This window comes from Sinohyriopsis cumingii, chromosome 3, assembly GCF_028554795.1.
Source record: "Sinohyriopsis cumingii isolate HCF-2022 chromosome 3, ASM2855479v2, whole genome shotgun sequence".
NCBI classification, from domain to species: domain Eukaryota; kingdom Metazoa; phylum Mollusca; class Bivalvia; order Unionida; family Unionidae; genus Sinohyriopsis; species Sinohyriopsis cumingii.
The window spans coordinates 82,068,566-82,089,597 of record NC_142963.1 but is presented as its reverse complement, the minus strand read 5'-3'; the positions used below and the strand labels follow the sequence as shown (position 1 = coordinate 82,089,597).

At 33.8% G+C, this 21,032-nt stretch overlaps 1 protein-coding gene across 1 annotated transcript in view; it reads right to left on the bottom strand.

The window, feature by feature from the left end:
* LOC149803199 (uncharacterized) overlaps positions 1-20,455 on the bottom strand; it is a 141,185-nt gene extending 120,730 nt beyond the window's left edge. The window contains exons 1-5 of the mRNA XM_089953903.1: positions 20,334-20,455; positions 14,646-14,814; positions 9,431-9,484; positions 7,110-7,208; positions 1,978-2,011 (exon numbers count right to left, since the gene is read on the bottom strand). Of these exons, the coding sequence (XP_089810029.1) occupies positions 1,978-2,011; positions 7,110-7,208; positions 9,431-9,484; positions 14,646-14,805 (347 nt within the window). The 5' untranslated portion in view covers positions 14,806-14,814; positions 20,334-20,455. The remainder of the gene's footprint in view (positions 1-1,977; positions 2,012-7,109; positions 7,209-9,430; positions 9,485-14,645; positions 14,815-20,333) is intronic.
* Between the last annotated feature and the right edge of the window lie 577 nt (positions 20,456-21,032).

Sequence of the window (21,032 nt, the reverse complement as noted above, 5' to 3'; positions counted from 1 at the left end):
CCATTTGCAGGGAGGTATGAGAGGATTTAAGATGCTATACATATCAAGGTGTGTACATTACCAACATGCAGAATAAGGTACCAGCAACATGTTTGTCAAGAAAAAGGCTAATAATTATCAAAATCCCAGACGTCACTATAGTATCCCTCCCAGCAATAAACCAGTTTTTGAGGTAAAATATGTTTCTTCAATAATACTTACCCAATTATAATACCTTAGGAGAACTACTACTACCTTGCAAATCCAACCATCTCAGGCTAAATCTTTTTATTTAAAAGGATAAATGTTTTCTGCACAACTAGGTGACAGAGTGACTTCCCCTTGCTATAGGGATTGGTGCCAAATCTCAGGAATACTTCAGTAACTACTGGAGTGGATGTTATGATCTCTATGTGGATGTAACTGCGGAAGACTGGAAGAGTTTTGTGTATTATCATCAGGTATGTTTTATTGAAGGAACATAGTTTACTAGAAAAAATTCTTTTCTTCTTCAAAACAAAAATAGAGACCTCACTCAAAATCTGGGAACAAGACACAACATGAGCCGATGTAATGTTCCTGCTGAAATATACATGCATGTTGAGTAGAATCATAAAGGGAATGTCATTTAGAATTAGGTGGTTAAAGAATGTAATTTGTGTTTAATTGATTTAACTACTTTACTGGAATCTTTTATATCACATCAAAAGTTGGCACTTCCTTAAATTTAAAAGCTGGGTAGCAAGGGCCATTTTTATAAGCAGAATCAGCTATATACTTTTCGAGGAGGCAGATTACTGATCAATCTGTATGGTGTAAACATACAATGCAAACAATACAACAGCAACAAAATTTTCTGTCACACCTAACTGGTTTGAATTCAATGCTTTGCGTTTATTTTTATCTTGTTAATATCTATTTTATAATTGCCTCTGACAAAAACTCAATGACAGCTGAAAGCACTTAGGATAGTTATAAACAAGTCTGCACTTTTTGTTTTCAGTTTATTGCATTTATCACAATCAATGCCTGACACATACAATCCCTTGTTGAAGACAGTGTGTGTGTTTATTTGAAGTTTAATGGATCATGCCTGCCATGGCATGTCCCAAAAAAACACGTTTCAACTCACAATCCCCATGATACAATCATGTTTAACCTGTAATCTATCTAAACAGTAAAAAGTCACAATTCAGAGAGCTTCACACTTGATCATGAATGCTTTTGGAATAATTTCTCTTCTGGACAGATCATACAGTTAATTAATTGTTAGTCAGAGATAACTAAAGTTCCACAAATTACTGATTTAACTGACAATACTTAAGGTGGTTTTTTTGTTGCAAGCACATTTACCATTACCAAAGAAAAGCTGATTAGGTTCATTTGCATACTAAAAGTACACAAATGGAACAACCCAATTTGTTGGAAGTTTGGTAAATTAGAGAATGGTAATTGGAACAATAGCTATTACACTCTACTCCTTGCATAAGACTGAAGATAGATTTTACTCCATTCATGAGATAATGATAGAGAAATCCATGACTTTTAGTAGCAATGAATGAAACCATACCCTTACACTGGTGCAAAAAAAATGAAAGATTTTGAGGCCAATTTTTGTGGCTTGCTTAACTTTACAGTGCGACCTCACCATAACATGCCTTGCGATAACACAAATTTGGATATAACACGGTCATGGTGTGGCTCCCAAAATTTTCTATACTCATTCACACATGAACAAATATTTTTTGTTCAGAGTACGTGAACTAGTGTATAAAAATTGTATTATCATTTTGGGGAAGAGATTGTGTATGAATGCGAATATAATACAATGGTGACATGGTTCCTGAAATTTTAAATACATGAATAAAAAACAAATATAGTTTATTTCATTTTGGGTTTTTCATTAACCTGCAATCAGGGTAATGTACATGCACAATGTTAAGTAAGGGGAACTAACTCTACTAAGGAGCAGAATGACAATTTGTACAAGTTACTAACCTTGTTTTAAGTGTGCTGCCTTGTTCAGCAGAACCTAAAAAATTATTAAAAGTTCTACATTTATAAAAACCCAGGAAATTACGAAAATCCAAGCATTCATCTAACACTCTGAAAAACATCTGATATTCTCAAAGTTGGTAGATTGTGGGCTTAAAAACTGAATACAGTGTGACCACACTATAGCACTCTCCATTATAACATAATAATAATAATAATGAAGAATTTGTATAGCGCCTAATCTTTAGAAGCTCTAAGCGCTTTACAACATTAGACAACACCTATAAGATCAGAAACATAAAAATATTATTACAAAAACAAACAACACGAAATTAGAAAAACTTAAAAAAATATAAAAAAACATGCTGAGAATATTTCAGGTAGGAAACATTATTAGGTCTTTAAGTTTGTTCTTGCAGTCGAAATAAATGAGTTTTGAGATCCCTCTTGAATGTGATCACTGTGTCTTTGTGTCTAAGTTCAGTGGGCAATTCATTCCACATTGCTGGGCCCTGGTATGTAAAAGAAATCTGTCCATATGACTTTGTTTTCATAGTGGGATTAATGAGTATACAATTGTCAGAAGAGGAGCGTAAGTATCTTGCTGGTGTGTACACATGGGTGAGGTTAGATAGGTATGTTGGACTAGAGTCTGACAGTGAAATGCAGCACAGATAACAAATTTTGTGTTTGATTCTGGATTGAATGGATAGCCAGTGTAGGGTACAGAGCAGCGGGAAGGTGTGCTCTGATTGTGGTACTCTAAGTATGATCCAAGCAGCTGTGTTTTGAACTTTTTGAAGTTTCTGGAGTAGATATTGAGATGAACCAGACAGAACAGAGTTACAATAGTCCAGTCTTGAAAGTACTAATGAACACACAAGTGTTTTAGTGGCATCAACTGAAAGATATTTGTGAATTGAGCTGATGCATCTCAGCTCAAGATATGCAGCCTTGCATATGTTCATGACATGCTAATGCAATGTGAGAGTACTGTCCAGAGTAACACCTAGGTTTCATACTGATTGTGTGAATTTAATGTTGGCATTGCTGATATTTATTGTTTGAGGTAAAGGATGTGAATGAGAAAGTCTTTGTGTTGTGATCAGAATGGCCTCAGTTTTATCATCATTCATCTGCAGCTTGTTACAAGTCATCCATGATTTCACATCAGAAATGCACATCTCTACACGCTGGATGGTAGCATCAACTTCAGCTGGGTGGCTAGACTTGTATATTTAGGTGTCAGCGTACAATTGGTGAGACACTTGAGGATGATCTATGACACTTGAGAGTGGCTGAGTGTATAGAATGATGAAAACAGGCCCAAGAACAGACCCCTGTGGAACACCACAACATAGATCAACTGGGCTGGAGTATATTCCATTTGCAGATACAATTTGTGTCCAGTTGACCAAGTAGGACTTGAACCACAGTAAGATTGTATCATGAATGCCAAATACATGCTTGAAATGGTGAAGTAATATATCATGGTATATTGTGTCAAATGCTGCAGACAAATCAAGGAGGGTGAGGACTGTAATCTTTCCGCTATCCAACGCAGAGTGAATGTCATTAACTACTTTTAGAAGAGCAGTTTCGGTACTGTGGCAAGGGTGATATGCAGATTGTACATTGCTAAAAAGACTGTTTGAATTTAGATGAGATACAAGCTGGGATAGAACAACCTTTTCTAAGATTTTTTAAATGAATGGGAGATTAGAAACTGGGTGGTAGTTCTTTAAATTGTTATGGTCTAGTGTTGGTTTCTTCAGCAGAGGCCTTACAATGGCAGTTTTGAAACATGATGGGAATTCCCCAGATGAGAGAGAGGAATTAATAACATCAGTTAGTGAAGGCAATACTGGATCTAAGCACTCAAGCAGCAGTGATGTTGGAATTGGATTAAGTTCACATGACTTTGGTGCACTCTTCATCAGGATTGTACGTACAAAATCCATAGAGACAGGTTCAAATGCTGCTAATGGTTGCCGCTCAAGTTCTGTATCCCAACTGTATGGTGACGACGAGTCAATTGAAATTGTGGTGTCAAGCTTATCTCTAATGGTTTGTACTTTGTCATGGAAGAAATCTGCAAACATGTCCGGAAGGTCGACTGGAGAGAAGGTAGCTGGAAGTGGTGATGATTTGTTCCTTGACATTAGCTTGTTAGTAATCTCGAAGAGCTCTTTGCAGCTGGAACTTTCCATGATCTTAGTAGTGTAATGGGCTGATTTCCCTGCATGGACTATATTTGTGACATTCTTCTTAGCGGCTTCATAAATTTGCTTATGAATAGTGAGTCTGGTGGAAAGCCAGAGCCTCTTAGCTTTACGGCGGTCTCTTTTAGCAGTGTGAAGCTGGTCCCTAATATTGCTATACCATGGAGAACACTTTTGAATTGATGCTCTGCACTTGGTAGCTGGGGCATGTTTGTCAAGTAATGAATGCAGACAGTTATCGAGTTATTCTGTGGTAGGAGGTAAGCAAGTTGTTAGGTTAGCTTGGATGTCGTGCATTAGTTTGGTTCTATTTATTCTCTTAGTAGCAGATAAAGGTGGAGGGTTAAGGACTGATACGTCAAGATGGCATATAATGCAGAGGTGATCTGATGCAAGGTCATGGGATACCAGGGAGGACCGTAGAATGTTATCATCAGGTCTATGAAGAATCCAGTCTAAAATGTGACCATGTTTATGGGTGGGTTGGTTAACTGACTGTTTAAGGTTGAAAGCCTTAATGGAATCTGTGAGTTTTGATGTATTTGCATTTCCAGGACAGTCAAAGTGAAAGTTGAAATCTCCAAGAATAATCAGGTTGCCACCTATCGAATTTCCATAGTCCAGGAGATTCAGAAACTGCTCCAAAAAGAGAGAGTCAGCCAGCTTGTTTTTTCTACTAGGAGGAGGGCGGTATAGGCAGAAAAAATGGACTGACCTTTGCTCCAGTGTCAGTGTGATTTGGACTAGTTCAACATGAATTTGGTTAAAACACAGTTGTGGCTTGGCTCCTAAAATTTCATATACATGTACTTTTCTCATAAAAGATTTTTTTTTTCTTTCCTAAAAGTATGAAAAGTAATGTGTAAAAAGTTTTATTATCAGTTTTGGGGAAGAGATTGTGAATGAATTCTAATATAAGACAATCGTGGCATGGCTCCTGCAATTTCATAAGTATGTATTTTACTCATACTCAAAAAAGAAAGGTTTTTCTTCTTAAAAGTATGAAAAATAATGTGTAAAAAGTTCATTCTGAGATCATGCGAAGCTTCGCCAACGTCGCAAATTGTGTTTTATATTCCTTACTGGTGACAAAATATACCATCTGGCGATTTTTTCCCCACGACATTTATTGACTGTTGAAACTTGAATATACATCCTTGGGTTTGAGTGAAGAAATTCAGAGGTATCATGAAAGGAAGCCACAAACTTGATATAAAATACACTAGAATTAATCTACTGTTAGAGAAAAAATTTCATGCACATACTGACAAACCATCTCAACAGTGCATTGTTATATCATAATCAACTTATTCTGACATCTGGCCTGAGTACTGTATGTGTGAGATCTCTGCATTTTGTTTTTTTTTAATGACATTTCTGGTAGCAGAGATCAACCAGATGAGATACTGTCTCATAATGAATCTTTCGGATGAAACAGTGTCAAATTATCGGCTGCTCGCTAGTAATTAATATATTTATTTTGACTGACCTCTGTATGTCGGTGGTAAGTAAAATTCCTCATATAATTAAACCCTTCAGAACACTCATATTTTCTGTAGTAATCCCTGTCAGAACAGAACAGAACACCCATGTATTCATCACCTGTTGGCATATTTTTACGAAAATTTCTGATGCCTGCATGGAAGGAAGCATTACTTTGCCACCAGAAATGTCATGAAAAAAACCAAAGCAAAAAAAGAACAAACAAAACAAAACCAGAGATCTACTTGTTGGTCTATCTATGCTACTGGGACTAGCTACAATCTACCAACTTTTGAAGGCAGGCAAAGTAACTGCTACAATCAACCAAACAATGGCTTATTGCTTTTGTTTTTACAATGTAGTCACACAAAAAATATGTTTGCTGAAACTTCAAAGAAAACTTATCAGCTTTGAAGCACCAATAGTTCTGTATAAATACTAAGCAAATGAAAAAGAAATCAGTGTCAATCAATGTTCTACAATTATTTGATGTTACTAAGAAACATATATCTGTTTGGTCCTCCAAAGCTGTACTTTAGTGGTAACTTCAATAACACATGCGCCTTCATCAAAGAAAGCTGACTACAATCTTCAATAAAAACAAATAACATTTCGTCAAAGGAAGCCAGCACAAAACTTAAATAAAAGCAATAGAATGTGATAGATTGTTGCATTTGCCAAAGTGACTGCAACACATTTTTTGTGCCGTGAAAGTTTAATTTTTGCAGGAAAAAAAGTTACGCTTACGGTTGCTACCATTGATATATACCCGTTAAGTTAATTGAAGATGGGGTATCTTGCAAAGATGTTTCTAAACATTTTTATTTTTTAAAATTTTCATTTCTCTATCCCCTGGATAGCCTCAGCAAGACGATACTGTCTCCAGCTGACCAAAAGTTAGGCCAGTTTAAATACATGAAGCATGAAAACAGATACAGCCATATGCTACTTGTGACAATTGTAGTGAATTGTTAAGTGACAATCGGGAATAGATCAAAAGGAGGACTACCATTTTTTTTATAAAAATATGTGTCATTGGTGTTTTCTAATGGGACTTGAGTCATAACATGTGATCTATAAGCAAATTCATGGATTTATTATATACAAGTACAGTACTTAATGGATCATGGACTGTACTGCACAAATGCAAGTTGTCAATGTAGAAGTATTTTTCAAACCAGTTTGTGTTCATTTAATTAAAAAGAATTTTTTTTGTGCTCACTTTTATTACCCCTACTTTGCCCACTATATTTTAGGTAAATGCATCATTTTCTTCAGTTCACTGACTTGTTGGTTATAACACGGTTCAGTTCTATAACAGTCGGGTTCTATGGACCCCAACTACCGTGTTAAAGCAGGGTCACACTGTACATCTCAGTCAAAATGTGGTGGGAAATGTGTAAGATAGGAAACTTTCAGAATATTACTTACCAGGTTCTTGACATGTTATATCCTTCTTGTAATGTTCAACAAGTTTGGCATAAAGTTTTTCCTTCTTTTGGTCAGAATCATTACTCCACTTGACCAAAGCTGGAGAAAAAAAAAAAATATTCAAGTTAACATAAAGCTGATTTACCTCCCAAATCCAATATTTAACTTAATAACATGAGCATGTTACTTGTGGTCCTTAACTACTGTACCATATTCAATAAAAAACCACAATGTCACTGTATGCTTACAGAATATTTTGATGTTAAATTTAATAAATTAATCTTCATCAAAATAAGTGCATACTGATGATGCAAAAAAATAAATATGTTCCCATCACGTACACTAGAAGTGTTCACTGTGGAGGTATATTCTCTTTGGTTGCACTCCACTGCTTTCACAAAATTTAAATTTCCTCACATTATGTTGTCTTCATACAGGCTACTCTTTGTAATGAAAACTGCCAAATACTAGTATTTTTCATCAAATTATGATCCAAAATAAATAAAAAAAGTATCATTCCATAGCTGATGATTTTATCATATTTTCATTCAGAATTATGCTGCTTATTTTTCAACATATGTTGTTTGTTAGCAAAATATACTTAACAAATTGTGTCAAAATCAGATATTTAACAATTACCGGTAGTCAAAATTGGACATTTTTGCCCTGTCCCTGTTGTCAGAAATGATTTTAATTTAATCAGACTAATATGGAGACACAAAGTTTGCCTGTCTCTTACCAAATCTGAATAAAATCTAATTAGCTCATTCATTTTAATGCACAGTTTTCAGAAATTTAAATTTCATTTCTTCAAACACTGTCCACTTCAGGTTCAACCAGTGTTGTAAAAATACTGGGATTTTTTCAGCTCTTATATTCTAGTTGATGGTTTTATAATATTCTCAAGTCAAAATTATTCAGCACCATTTGAAATCCAGCTTATTAATTAGCTTAAACAAAAGGCATAAAGTGACAAGGTACTATAAATAGATATTTGACCATATTTATCATTAGAAGAGAATAATCCTTAGAAAAGGGAATTTTGCATCACATGTTTCTTAATACATGTAATCTCATGGCTATCTTCACTCATAAGCACAAAACTGAGCTCTGTACAATGTACCTCCATCGATGCACCTTCATTATCACACAACCATGAAAAAGAGAAGCTGATCAATGAGATATGTTTCAAGGTCTTATAAAACAGAAGTATAACAACTGATAGCCTTAATCTGAACTTGTACTCATCTCAATGCATTCATTCAATGATTTTAAGATTCAGAACATTTGGATCTGGATCTGTGGTGTGCTGATGTAGAAAAAACAACAACCTGAAAACATGTTGCAAAAGTAAGCTTCTAAATTATACTGCTATTCTTTGAGGAAGGAAGTGACTGCATAGGTTTGGCAAAAAAATCCTCACATTTATCCTCAGTTAATAAGTCCTCGCTTTTATCCTCAATTAAGAAGTTCTGCTCAGTGAAGAAATGAAATTAGCAGATAATGGAAATTACACAGAAAATAAGGACTAGGTAAACAAAAGATAGGTAGCTATTATTTTCAAATATACAGACATTTTGACTAAAAAAACCTGCCAGTAAATAGAGAATTTAAAAGAAATTGTCAGTATTAAAATGTACATTTTCATCATGAAAAAAATCTGCATTTTTGCAAAATCTGTCTCCATATAAGCAACTATGATGAAATATCTAGATATGTATAATATGGAAAAACCCATGCATTTGGTTAGTCAGGATGGAAGTAGTGACCCCATGGAAAACATTGAAGCAAATCATAATCCAAACCACTATCATCCTATTCAAAATTGTATCTGCTACATTTTCTGTCTAGACTTTGACTAGATACTTTTTACAACAAAGTTAAACTATGAGGCAAAGACTCGTTTTTATGTCAAATTAACAGTATTCAGTTGCTCAAAACAATGCACTTCCAAGTTTCAAAGCACACACTAACCTGAATGTAAACAATTTTCTGAATAGATAAAACAAAAACTCCAGGCCCCTAGTAGAAATGACAATGTAGTAACGAGTATTTATAAATTAAAAACACCATCATCACTATGTGATAAAATTGTTATGAAGCATGTTAAAAAAAGAAATAAACCATACCCATCAGATTTCAAGCACTGTATATAAACTCTGGTTTTGTAAGGTTCAGGTTAATAAGCCATAGGCTTATACACTCCTTCACCTCACAAAACCAGTGTTTATCTAGGAAAACTGTCACCACATAGATCAATTTCTATATTATGCACTTATCATCCATATTCCACAAATTTCCTTTCAATAACTTTTAGTTACCTTCAGCTGTTGTCAAATGCACAAGAGCGTCATCACCAACATTCCAATCAGGTGCTGTAAAAGACAACTATTCTAGTATACTGTAAATATCATACAATATTCCAATAATTTTGCATACTTCATGAAATCAATACAGATGCTACAAAAGATGAAAAATCAGAACAGAAATTTCATTATACCATCAATGATCTACAAACTTTGCACATGCAATTCAATATTTTATTAAATACATAAATGGAAGGATGGATGGATGGATGAAAGGAGAGATACAGATAGTATCACTTAGAATTAAGGAATGCATAAAATCTAGATTTACAAATACTTGTGACACTGTCTCTTCAATACTGTAGTTTAATTGTGAATTTCTCTTGATGCAAATGTTTTATAGTCTAAAACAATATAAATTAGTTTTTGTCTTATTAAATAAAAATATCACGGATGATCACAGACCTAGAGAATGCACTAAATTTAAAATAGTTTTAATGTATCCATCCCCATATATAGTCACTATCATTCTTTGTGTACCATATGTATTTGCTTGTAGTCAAGTCTTACTGCAACCAAAGATACTGATCTGCCATCACATAAATGCATCAGTTTGTTCTACTGATTACTCCTAATAAACTGCACAGACCCTGATCTGCTAGTGCATTAAGCAATGGCAGATCTTGGTCTGTGCAGTTTGCAGTTGGATTCAACTTATAGCAAGTATATACAGTAACTGAGTTCAAAATGTTTTTCCCAAATATGGGCTTTATGGAAAGTATATTGTTTTGAATAAAGGAAATGAATAAAATTCTCAATTCTAAGAAGCAGCCATAATTAGTAATTTTGTTATATAATTTGTCAGAGTAAGATCCATCAGCAGAACAGAAGGATCACATTAATAACACATGAATACATGAGACTGCATTAATAACACATGAATACATGAGACTGCATTAATAACACATGAATACATGAGATTGCATTAATAACACATGAATACATGAGACTGCATTAATAACACATGAATACATGAGACTGCATTAATAACATATGAATACATGAGACTGCATTAATAACACATGAATACATGAGACTACATTAATAATATATGAATACATGACTACATTAATAATGCATGAATACATGAGGTGTATTTATGAAAGATTGATATAATACTTGCTATATATCACACACCATAACTGTAATTCTATCACAAACCTGTTTGTCTCCATTTACAATGCATTTCACTTGCACAATAGATACTGCTTCATTTTGGAGCATGTGTCATCAACAGTGAGACTCAGTATGACATAACAGTCTAGTGTTATCAACAGTAAGACTCAGTATGACATAATATTCTAGTGTAATCAACAGTAAGACTCAGTATGCCATAATATTCTGATGTCATCAACAGTAAGACTCAGTATGACATACTATTCTGATTTCATCAACAGTAAGACTCAGTATGCCATAATATTCTGATGTCATCAACAGTAAGACTCAATATGACATAATATTCTGATTTCATCAACACTGACTCAGTATGACATACTATTCTGATGTCATCAACAGTGAGACTCAGTATGCCATAATATTCTGACGTCATCAACAGTAAGACTCAGTATGCCATAATATTCTGATGTCATCAACAGTAAGACTCAATATGACATAATATTCTGATTTTATAAACAGTAAGACTCAGTATGACATAATAGTCTAGTGTCATCAACAGTATACAGTATGAGTCAGTATGACATAATATTCTGATGCCATCAACAGTATACAGTATGAGTCAGTATGACATAATATTCTGATGTCATCAACAGTAAGACTCAGTATGACATACTATTCTGATTTCATCAACAGTAAGACTCAGTATGCCATAATATTCTGATGTCATCAACAGTAAGACTCAATATGACATAATATTCTGATTTCATCAACACTGACTCAGTATGAAATACTATTCTGATGTCATCAACAGTGAGACTCAGTATGCCATAATATTCTGACGTCATCAACAGTAAGACTCAGTATGCCATAATATTCTGATGTCATCAACAGTAAGACTCAGTATGACATACTATTCTGATGTCATCAACAGTGAGACTCAGTATGCCATAATATTCTGACGTCATCAACAGTAAGACTCAGTATGCCATAATATTCTGATGTCATCAACAGTAAGACTCAATATGACATAATATTCTGATTTCATCAACAGTAAGACTCAGTATGACAATATTCTGATGTCATCAACAGTAAGACTCAATATGACATAATATTCTGATGTCATCAACAGTAAGACTCAGTATGCCATAATATTCTGATGTCATCAACAGTAAGACTCAGTATGACATACTATTCTGATTTCATCAACAGTAAGACTCAGTATGCCATAATATTCTGATGTCATCAACAGTAAGACTCAATATGACATAATATTCTGATTTCATCAACACTGACTCAGTATGAAATACTATTCTGATGTCATCAACAGTGAGACTCAGTATGCCATAATATTCTGACGTCATCAACAGTAAGACTCAGTATGCCATAATATTCTGATGTCATCAACAGTAAGACTCAGTATGACATACTATTCTGATGTCATCAACAGTGAGACTCAGTATGCCATAATATTCTGACGTCATCAACAGTAAGACTCAGTATGCCATAATATTCTGATGTCATCAACAGTAAGACTGAATATGACATAATATTCTGATTTCATCAACAGTAAGACTCAGTATGACAATATTCTGATGTCATCAACAGTAAGACTCAATATGACATAATATTCTGATGTCATCAACAGTAAGACTCAATATGACACAATATTCTGATGTCATCAACAGTAAGACACATGTATGACATAGTATCCTGATGACATTAACAGTGAGACTATTCTGATGTCATTAACACTGAGACTCAGCATTACATAATATTCTAGTGTCATGAACAGTGAGACTCAGTATGACATAACATTCTGATGTCATCAACAGCAAGACTCAGATATAATATTCTGATGTCAACACTGGACTGGCAGTGCAGTCTATGGTTCAGCACAATGTGTGCATGTTGTACTACTGGATCAACAGAAGAGTGCAATCAATGTAAAATGAGCAAACGTTCATTTGTTTTTCATTTTAGAATTGAAATATCTATAGTGGCTTAAACTGAGATATCTAATTCAACAAATAAATACCAGTTTTCAAAATTTTACATGACCCATCCTGCTGATCCTCAGGGATATCTAACTTTGCAAACATCAAAACAGGTACTTATTAACTGAAATATTTATCTCCTTTATCATTATTTCTTGAACACAACAGAATCAGTAAATAACGATCCACACCATGGATAAGTAGAGTGATTAATGGAAAAGGCAGATCAATGGATAAATCAGTAAACGATTCAATGTATAAACAGGCAGACAGACACATGAAGTTAATAGAAAGACAGAAGGAGGAAATCATTGTTATATTGATAATATTCATATATTACAAGGCAAAATATATCCCTAGTAAAAAAAGATGATAAGTAACAGGTCTGAAAAGAGAAACATAAAAAGGAACAAGACTATGATGAAAGTTACACTGTTAAATGCCTATAGGATTAATCCAGAATTTTTCTCTTCTCTTTTAATCCTCTTTAGACCAGCAGGGATAGTTCTCAATCACTCTCATGATCTTTACTAAAGTCTGTATACAAATGTTCAGACAGCCATTTTATTTGTTGTATGTAGAATAAAGTGCCCTCCATTCTTAGAAGTAAACTTTTTTTCATTTCACCTAGTACTTACAGCTTTTTTGCAGCTCAAACAATGTGTTAAATTGATGACATTTTCTGCTTCAATACTTGGTACACTGAATCTCACTAAAAAGTCCCCTATATTCTTATTGCATTCATAAACTGTAGCTGTAACGCACATGCCAAAAGCTTTAGGAAATACTTTCTTTGCAAAACACTAGAACATTGTCAAGCATTTTTGATGCAGATACTGAACATCTATTGAAATGAACAATAAATTAAAGAAAGTTTTGTTATATATATTCAAAGCCCTAGCCACAACAATCCTCTCCCCTTTCTGTGTGCTCTTATACCTTTTTGAACTGCATAAATTAGCTTCTTTATAAACACCAGGTGATTTTCCATATGCCCTATTAATGGAAATGGTTCTTTTTAACTGTTCTTCAAACCTGAATCAATTGCCTTATTGATTTCAAACCACATTCTAATCAAATTAAACACAAAGCAGGGGCCCCAGGTAGCTGATTTGTCCAATGTGCTTGCCTTTACTGATCACTGCCATCTCACCTCTGTCCACATGGGTTCGAGTCCCAAGCTTTTCAGTAGCTTCCAATGGCATTAAACCCAAAACAACAGCAACAACAACAAACACCAAGCAGTCTATGTTTTTGCTTAACAATAAGATCCAAAACATTACTATAAGTGGAACAGCCTGAAAGCATCTATCATTAAAGTTTTTTAACTGCAATGATAGCAAAGCTTGTTCTTTCTGCCACATTAAAAAAAAGTGTCAATGCCTAAATATTGAATGTAAAGTCAATATTTTTCATAAAAACACAAATGTTACTTTCAACCATACCATTTCTGAATATCTGTTCAGCATTACAAATTTTGGTAACTATAGGTTATGGAAAACTCAAATTATTTTGTGGAAATAAAATTTGTAACAGATGGAAGGAAAACATTAAAACAAAATCAACTCTGCCTTATTGCAGGTGTATACAAATATGTTAGCTTCAATTTTTTTTGTTTTCCTTATAAATTCTAGCTGATAGATTATAATTTGAAAGAAAACCTTTTTCTTGCAATAAAGTGCAATTATGATTAAAAAAATACCCTTAACTCTACCTACCCATTCCCCAACAAAAAACATTTCTGGCTGAATCATTGATATTTATTGTTCCTAATACATCAGATCTCATTTTCCTAAGTTCCCTGATTTTGTAACCTCTTTTACATAGTCACAAAATGAAATGATTCAGAATAAGCACTGTAAGTCTTGTTTATTGTTACATATCAACAGACACCATGAATGAAACTAAATTTAGCAAAATTTAGTGTCAGTTGCTGTAAAATATACAATTATTATACAATATACCCTAGTATCTAGATTATCTTCTTTGCCAATTTGCTTTTTGTTTTCAGTAGATAGATAGATAGGAAGATAGAATGATAGACAGGTAGGTCCTGGTACATTTCACTGTCAGAGTCTTCAACCCTCCCAGCTTCTCCAGTTCATCATGTATTTGTTTTCCAGATTTACAATGCTCCCACTTTCTACATCCGAGTGCACTCCCAACTCCACTCAGCACCATGCATGCTTTATAACACTCTTTTAGCTTATTGCAACTCATGCTTGGAGGCTTGCAGAAAAGAAAACAACATTTTAATGAGCACATTGTGCATTATGACGATGGACCTTTACCATAATGGACAAGTATCATGGTAGTGACACTTAAAAGTGAAATCAGAATGCTGTATACACTCAGGCACAAGTCAGATCTAATTGAAAACTACATAGAACCAGATCTGCTACAGCATGTTGAGCTGGCAGATTTAATCTATAAAGTTTGTTAGGATTAATCAATAGAACAAACAGCAGACCCTGATATGGGACAATGTGATGGCAGATCAGTGTCAACTCAATTTGTAATCTGACCTGACTTATAAGTGAGTATATACAGAATACCTTTTCCAAAACGAAAATTGCACACTGGAAATAGTTTGATAGAGTGATACTGTGTAAAAAAGAGAAAATCATTTAAAAATAATGAAGAACTTGGTCAAATGCTGAAGTATGCAAGCTAAAATAGTAATAACTGGTTTGAATGAAGCCACTTACATGACTTGTGTAGAGACAGGTGCCCAATGGTTCTGGATCACTCTGCAAATGTTCTCTATCATGTAGAAATTATCATGACTTTTAACAGATAGACCATGAATTAATTAAAATTATATGTAATCCAGCAGATTGCCAGGAAAAGACAGTATTACAACAACAACAAAAAGCCCCGCTTCAATTCTGCAACCTTGGAAAGGCACTTTAATATACAAAACTGTTAGCATTAAAACTATCTTCTTTTCCATTTAATGAACCTATAACAATTAGGCCCTTTGTTATGGGGGCGCTCACCAGTTATTATGTACTTCTGAGAGAGAGAGAGAGAGACGTATGTAAGGTGAAGTTGTTTGTGCTACTTCGATCTAATGTAGCTGACATTACTTTGGATATTGTACTGTTGGAAATTGTAAATGATCTAAGCACACTGCTAACTAAAATGACTGCTCCCATGTGCAAAAAAAATCACCCTGAATTAGTCTAAAATACACTATCCTTAGCAGCTAATAGGGAAAATGAATTTTGCCAGACTAGACAATACCAGCTTCTGAAAGGGCAATGAATGAATTACCAAATATATAAAATGTAAAAAAAATTATTGGCTCTTTTTTCTACAGTTTACCTCTGCAGTTCAGGAAGTGAAAATGACCAAGTGGAGCTAGCACTTTTTTGAAAGGTGCACATCTGGAGTAAAGCCAAGCTGTATACTCTATAACCCATATTACACCCATCAATCATACACCAAAATAAAGGGAATTAAAGGTTCTTTGAATTATACCTAAGATATACAAGCTCTTTCTTAAATAGCCAGTATAACCATTGAAGAAACTCGTGGAAATTCTTTTTCTTTAAAATTCTACCCTTGTAAAATATGAAACTGTAGAGCACCACCTATATCTTTTTACTTTTAAGTTTGTTTTAAATAAAATTAATAACAAGCCATATTAAAATGAAGTAGTTACCCTAATTCAAGATATCTCGTTTCTTGTTAACATGTTGTGGCTACCTGAATCAAACATGTGGTAAGTAAGACCCAGCATTTTGGTAGCCCATGGGCTCCAAGCACAAATTTTTTCAGATCCTAATGAAGGTGGGGCTTTAAATCCTTAGAAATATGTATAGAAAGACATGCACTGATCTCAATGGACTCAATAGAAATATGTCTAGAAAGACATGCACTGATCTTAATGGACACAATAAAAATATAAACTGACACTGTGCTGCAACCAAAGACAAGCAATTTGCTGAACAAAGTGTAATTTTCTATTACTTGCCAAAACTTTCAGCCCAAGACATCTGTAATTTTCCAGGGCAATTAAAAAATGTATTTGACATGCATAGTGTTTCTATAGAATAAGAAAAAACTCTATGATAGAGTTTGTACAAATCTTCATTCCATGCAACTAGATAAATTCTGGATTTTTCCTGCAATGATTCTGTATAGGAAATCAAAAGAAACTCCGAATTCTTATAAAATTTCAAGAAAATCTTAATTATTGACTCTTCTGCTGAGCAGTGGCACACATTCAGAATGCTTTGCCTCTCTCTGGTTCTAATTACCAAAAAAAAATCAATCAAAGGGCTTCAGAAACGAAAACAAATGATAAAACTAATCAAAGCCTTAATGCATATTTTCTTTTACTGTGACCCTGATCCAAAAGCCAAATGGGCAAGATTACATGCAACTGTATGAAATGTCATAGCTTCAAAATGATTAATCCCAGGCATGTATGAAGAAAATCCATCAAGGGTTTTGGGGAAAAAATATAAGCAAATGAAAAATTTTAAACCGAAACATTAATGCAAATTTTCTATGAATGTGATCTGGACCCCAAGGTCATAGAGGCAAGCGGACATGCAGTAGAATGAATTGTCTTAGCTTCAAAATGATTATTGCCAAATATGATGATAATCTATCAAAGGGGTTTAGGAAATATTAACTAATGAAGAAACTTTAACCAAACCTTAACATACATCTTTTATGATTGAGTCCACAATGCCAAGATCAATGTGGGATGAGCAAGCATATAGTGGAATGAATAGCTTCATAATGATTTAGGAGAATCAATCAAATGATTTATGCAATAGATGCAAATGAAAACTTTAACCCAAACCTTAACAAACTGCTGACTCTGATGACAACACCTTTACCAATGCTGTTGGAAAAAGAGCTATCTTACTTTCCCACTAATGTGACTTTGACAAAAAAAATCATCCATTCATAAACATACAGCAAATAAAACAAACAATATAGAATGATGCAATTTTTAAAAAATTATCGAATGTTTTATAGGATAGACTTTCTACTGGTCAACACAAAAAGTTCTAAATAATAATAATAACAAGAAGAAGAATAGGAAGAAGAAGAATGAATGAATGAAAATCAAAACCTTGCACAAGTCTGCACAAAGTTTACAGCTGTGATCTGACAGGTCTGATAGTGTCACATGTGCATTTTTTGCCTGAGCAAAGGATATTTGCATGGATGCTCCGTTTCGTGGAACATTAATTGATGAATAATGCTGTTGGAAAAAGAGCTGTTTGATTTCCCACAAATGTGACCTTGACAATTACCGTAAATCATCCATTCATAAACATAAAGCAAACAAAACAAACAATATATAATAATGCAACTTTAAAAGAAATCATTGAATGTTTCATAGAATTTCCACTGGTCAACATAAAAGGTCTAAATAATAATAATAATAATAAGAATGAATGAACAAATGAATGAATGGCTGAATTAAAATCAAACATTTGCAAAAGTCTGCACAAAGTTTATAACTGTGATCTGTCAGGTCTGATAGTGTCATGTGCATTTTTTGCTTGAGCAATGGATGTTTGCATGGATGTTCAGTTTCAAGGAACATTAATCGAAGAATAATTAATATATAAAGTCATCTTTGTATAAGGACAATTTATATTTTCTTTACCTTATTTGATTTCATTGTTAGAATTTTGCATTTTCTTCTTAAGTACCCAAATTGAAGGAATAAAGAATCTACCGGTAAATCAGAAAATTGTAATGACGGTCATTTAACCATTGTGTAGATGATTGGCACTACATTAAAAGTCTACTTTGGGACCTCTGACTCCACTCTCAATGGCTGACTATTATGTTACAAACTAATCTGCAAATGGGACCTTTGACTCCATTCTAAATGACTCACTTTTATGCCACAAACTAATTTGCAACTGTAACATTTGTCTCCAATCTAAATTATTTGCTATTATGCCACAAACTAAGTCACAAATGGGACCTTTGACTCAACTCTCACTTGCTCACTAATAAGTCATAAAGTAACTTGCAAATAGGAACTATGACTCCATTCTTAGTGACTCACCATTATGTTACAAACTAATTTGCAAATGGGACCTTTGACTCCACTCTCACTTGCTCATTGTTATGTCACAAACGTTTTTGCAAGAAGACTAAAGTGAAATAATAACTCTGTAGCAAATCCATATTTCAATTTTGGGCAAGAATAGAACTATTTTTAAAGTCCTCTTTATATATGCACACAAAAAATAGAATAAACCTAATCACAGTGCTAACTTTAGGAAAGCATGATATTAAGGTTCATCAAATCACTTTGATCATTATGCCAAGTACTTTTGCAATGATGACTTCCAATTAGAACATCTGAAATTATACAATGCAATTAAATGTAACTGCTGGTTGTACCTAGATTACATTATGACAAATGCTAATATGCAAATATATTTTAATAAACTCCCATTAGGATAAACAATCTATTATGTGTTATTTTCAAAAACTTCACTAAATAATTACAAAGTTCTGAAAACATTCATAACACTTTCCACAACCCATCTCTGCTGGAATGCTGTTTTGACCACAGGGTCTTCTAAACTTAAAAACATCATCTATGTGCATTATTACATTAATAAGTTGACTAGATCCAACTTTATATCTATTATCATCGACTGTACCTGAATCAAAAAAAAGGTGTAAACAACAAGACTATGTTATTGGAATAGTGTGATGTCTGCTATGTACTGCCTTATAAAGTCATTGGTCCTATACTCCATATCTGCAAGTACAAAATTCCTTACATTTCCTCCTACCTATCTGGTAAATTCTTCACATTTTCAACAAAAGCTATTGTCAAGAAAAGATCTCAGAAAATGCAGAATGAATTGAGTTTGATGCAGTTATCAATTTGATTTTCTCAAGATGGCATTTTTAGCAACAAATGTATATTCTTATGGCACTGGTGTTATCCTTTTGATGGGAGGTAACCCTCTGTGACGAGTCTGTTACACTTAAGTTATGAGTTGGTCTCTTAGTCTTAAACATGTAGTTGTAAAGTTGAGTTTATTACCCTGTAACATCAGTAACCCCTATTCAATATGGTAGTCTGACTACATTACCACAATAGTGTGAAACCCTAATGAATATACTCTCCTATCCAAATTTTGGGGTTGTTTCTAATTTTAAAATGTCTGGAATTTGTACATTTTGGCTGATTTTAAAAACAAATAAAACATAGGTTGCTTGCTCTTGTGTGAGTTTATTAAATATTTTTACTGACATATATTTACCTAACCTTTAATCTAGTTATCCTATCATAACCAGTCCTCAAGCAATTAATTGGTAAGTATACACGTTAGCTTACCCCGGAATCAAGTGTATTGGCCTACATCACAGGTGATCGACGCGAGCTTGATTTTAAGAAAAAAAAAACAAACAATCATCTAAAGGAAAAAAATCACACAGAGTGACAAAAATACCTTAGATTACCCCGATGACCCGTTCTGACATAGGACCCTCACTATCATAATATATATTATGATAGAGAGGGTCCTATGTCAGAACGGGTCATCGGGGGTAATCTAAGGTATTGTTGTCACTCTGTATGATTTTTTTTTTCCTTTAGATTATTTTTTTTTTCTTAACATCATGCTCGCGTCGAGCACCTGAGCCCTACATGGAAGGTTATCCGATGGATTTTTGCTGTGACTTTACAGTTCAGATATGATATTCATTAGGATTGTTAAACATTTAGTAGTTTTTAAACTTACTTATTTTTAATACTGATGCTGTGATCTTCACCTATCTGGCAAAACCTTTATTAAACTATAATAATGAAACAGTGTAGTGTCATACTTATTTTTACATCATGAAAGTAGCCGATGTTGTGCTAAGGGAGTTCACTCTATGAAAACAGTTAAGCGACCGTTTAAATAGGGAGCACTCTCAGTATTATGAACATTTGAGAGTGACCTGTGTATGGTGAAGATGTTTGTATTTGCAATATGTACTCTGTATAGAATGATGGTATACTTCATTATTATTTCAGGTACTGTGACTGAAATTCTTGGGATATTGTACTTATGGAAATTGTAGATAACGATTGCACAAAGTAAATCCAAAAATTGACTGCTCCCCAGCGGTCATCGCAAATACACGTAAAGACGGAAAAGACGCGCAAAGGCTTGGCCAAGACACGAGACGACGTCGCAAAGACGGCACATAGACATTTTAAACTGATACTAGTGAAAACTATTTACTGTTCAGAAAAATGAATGCTTATTTTTCTATATGTTGATCGTTCTTTTCTTTATATATCTATTTGCACTCAACATTGAAATGAATTATGTCAAATATCAATAACGCATTGTCAAATCAAGGGAACCTTCTCGTTATTATTTGTAAAATACTTTATCTCATTTAAAACAGATCCAGAAAGTTCTTTGTGAGCATATATTTCATATGTACGT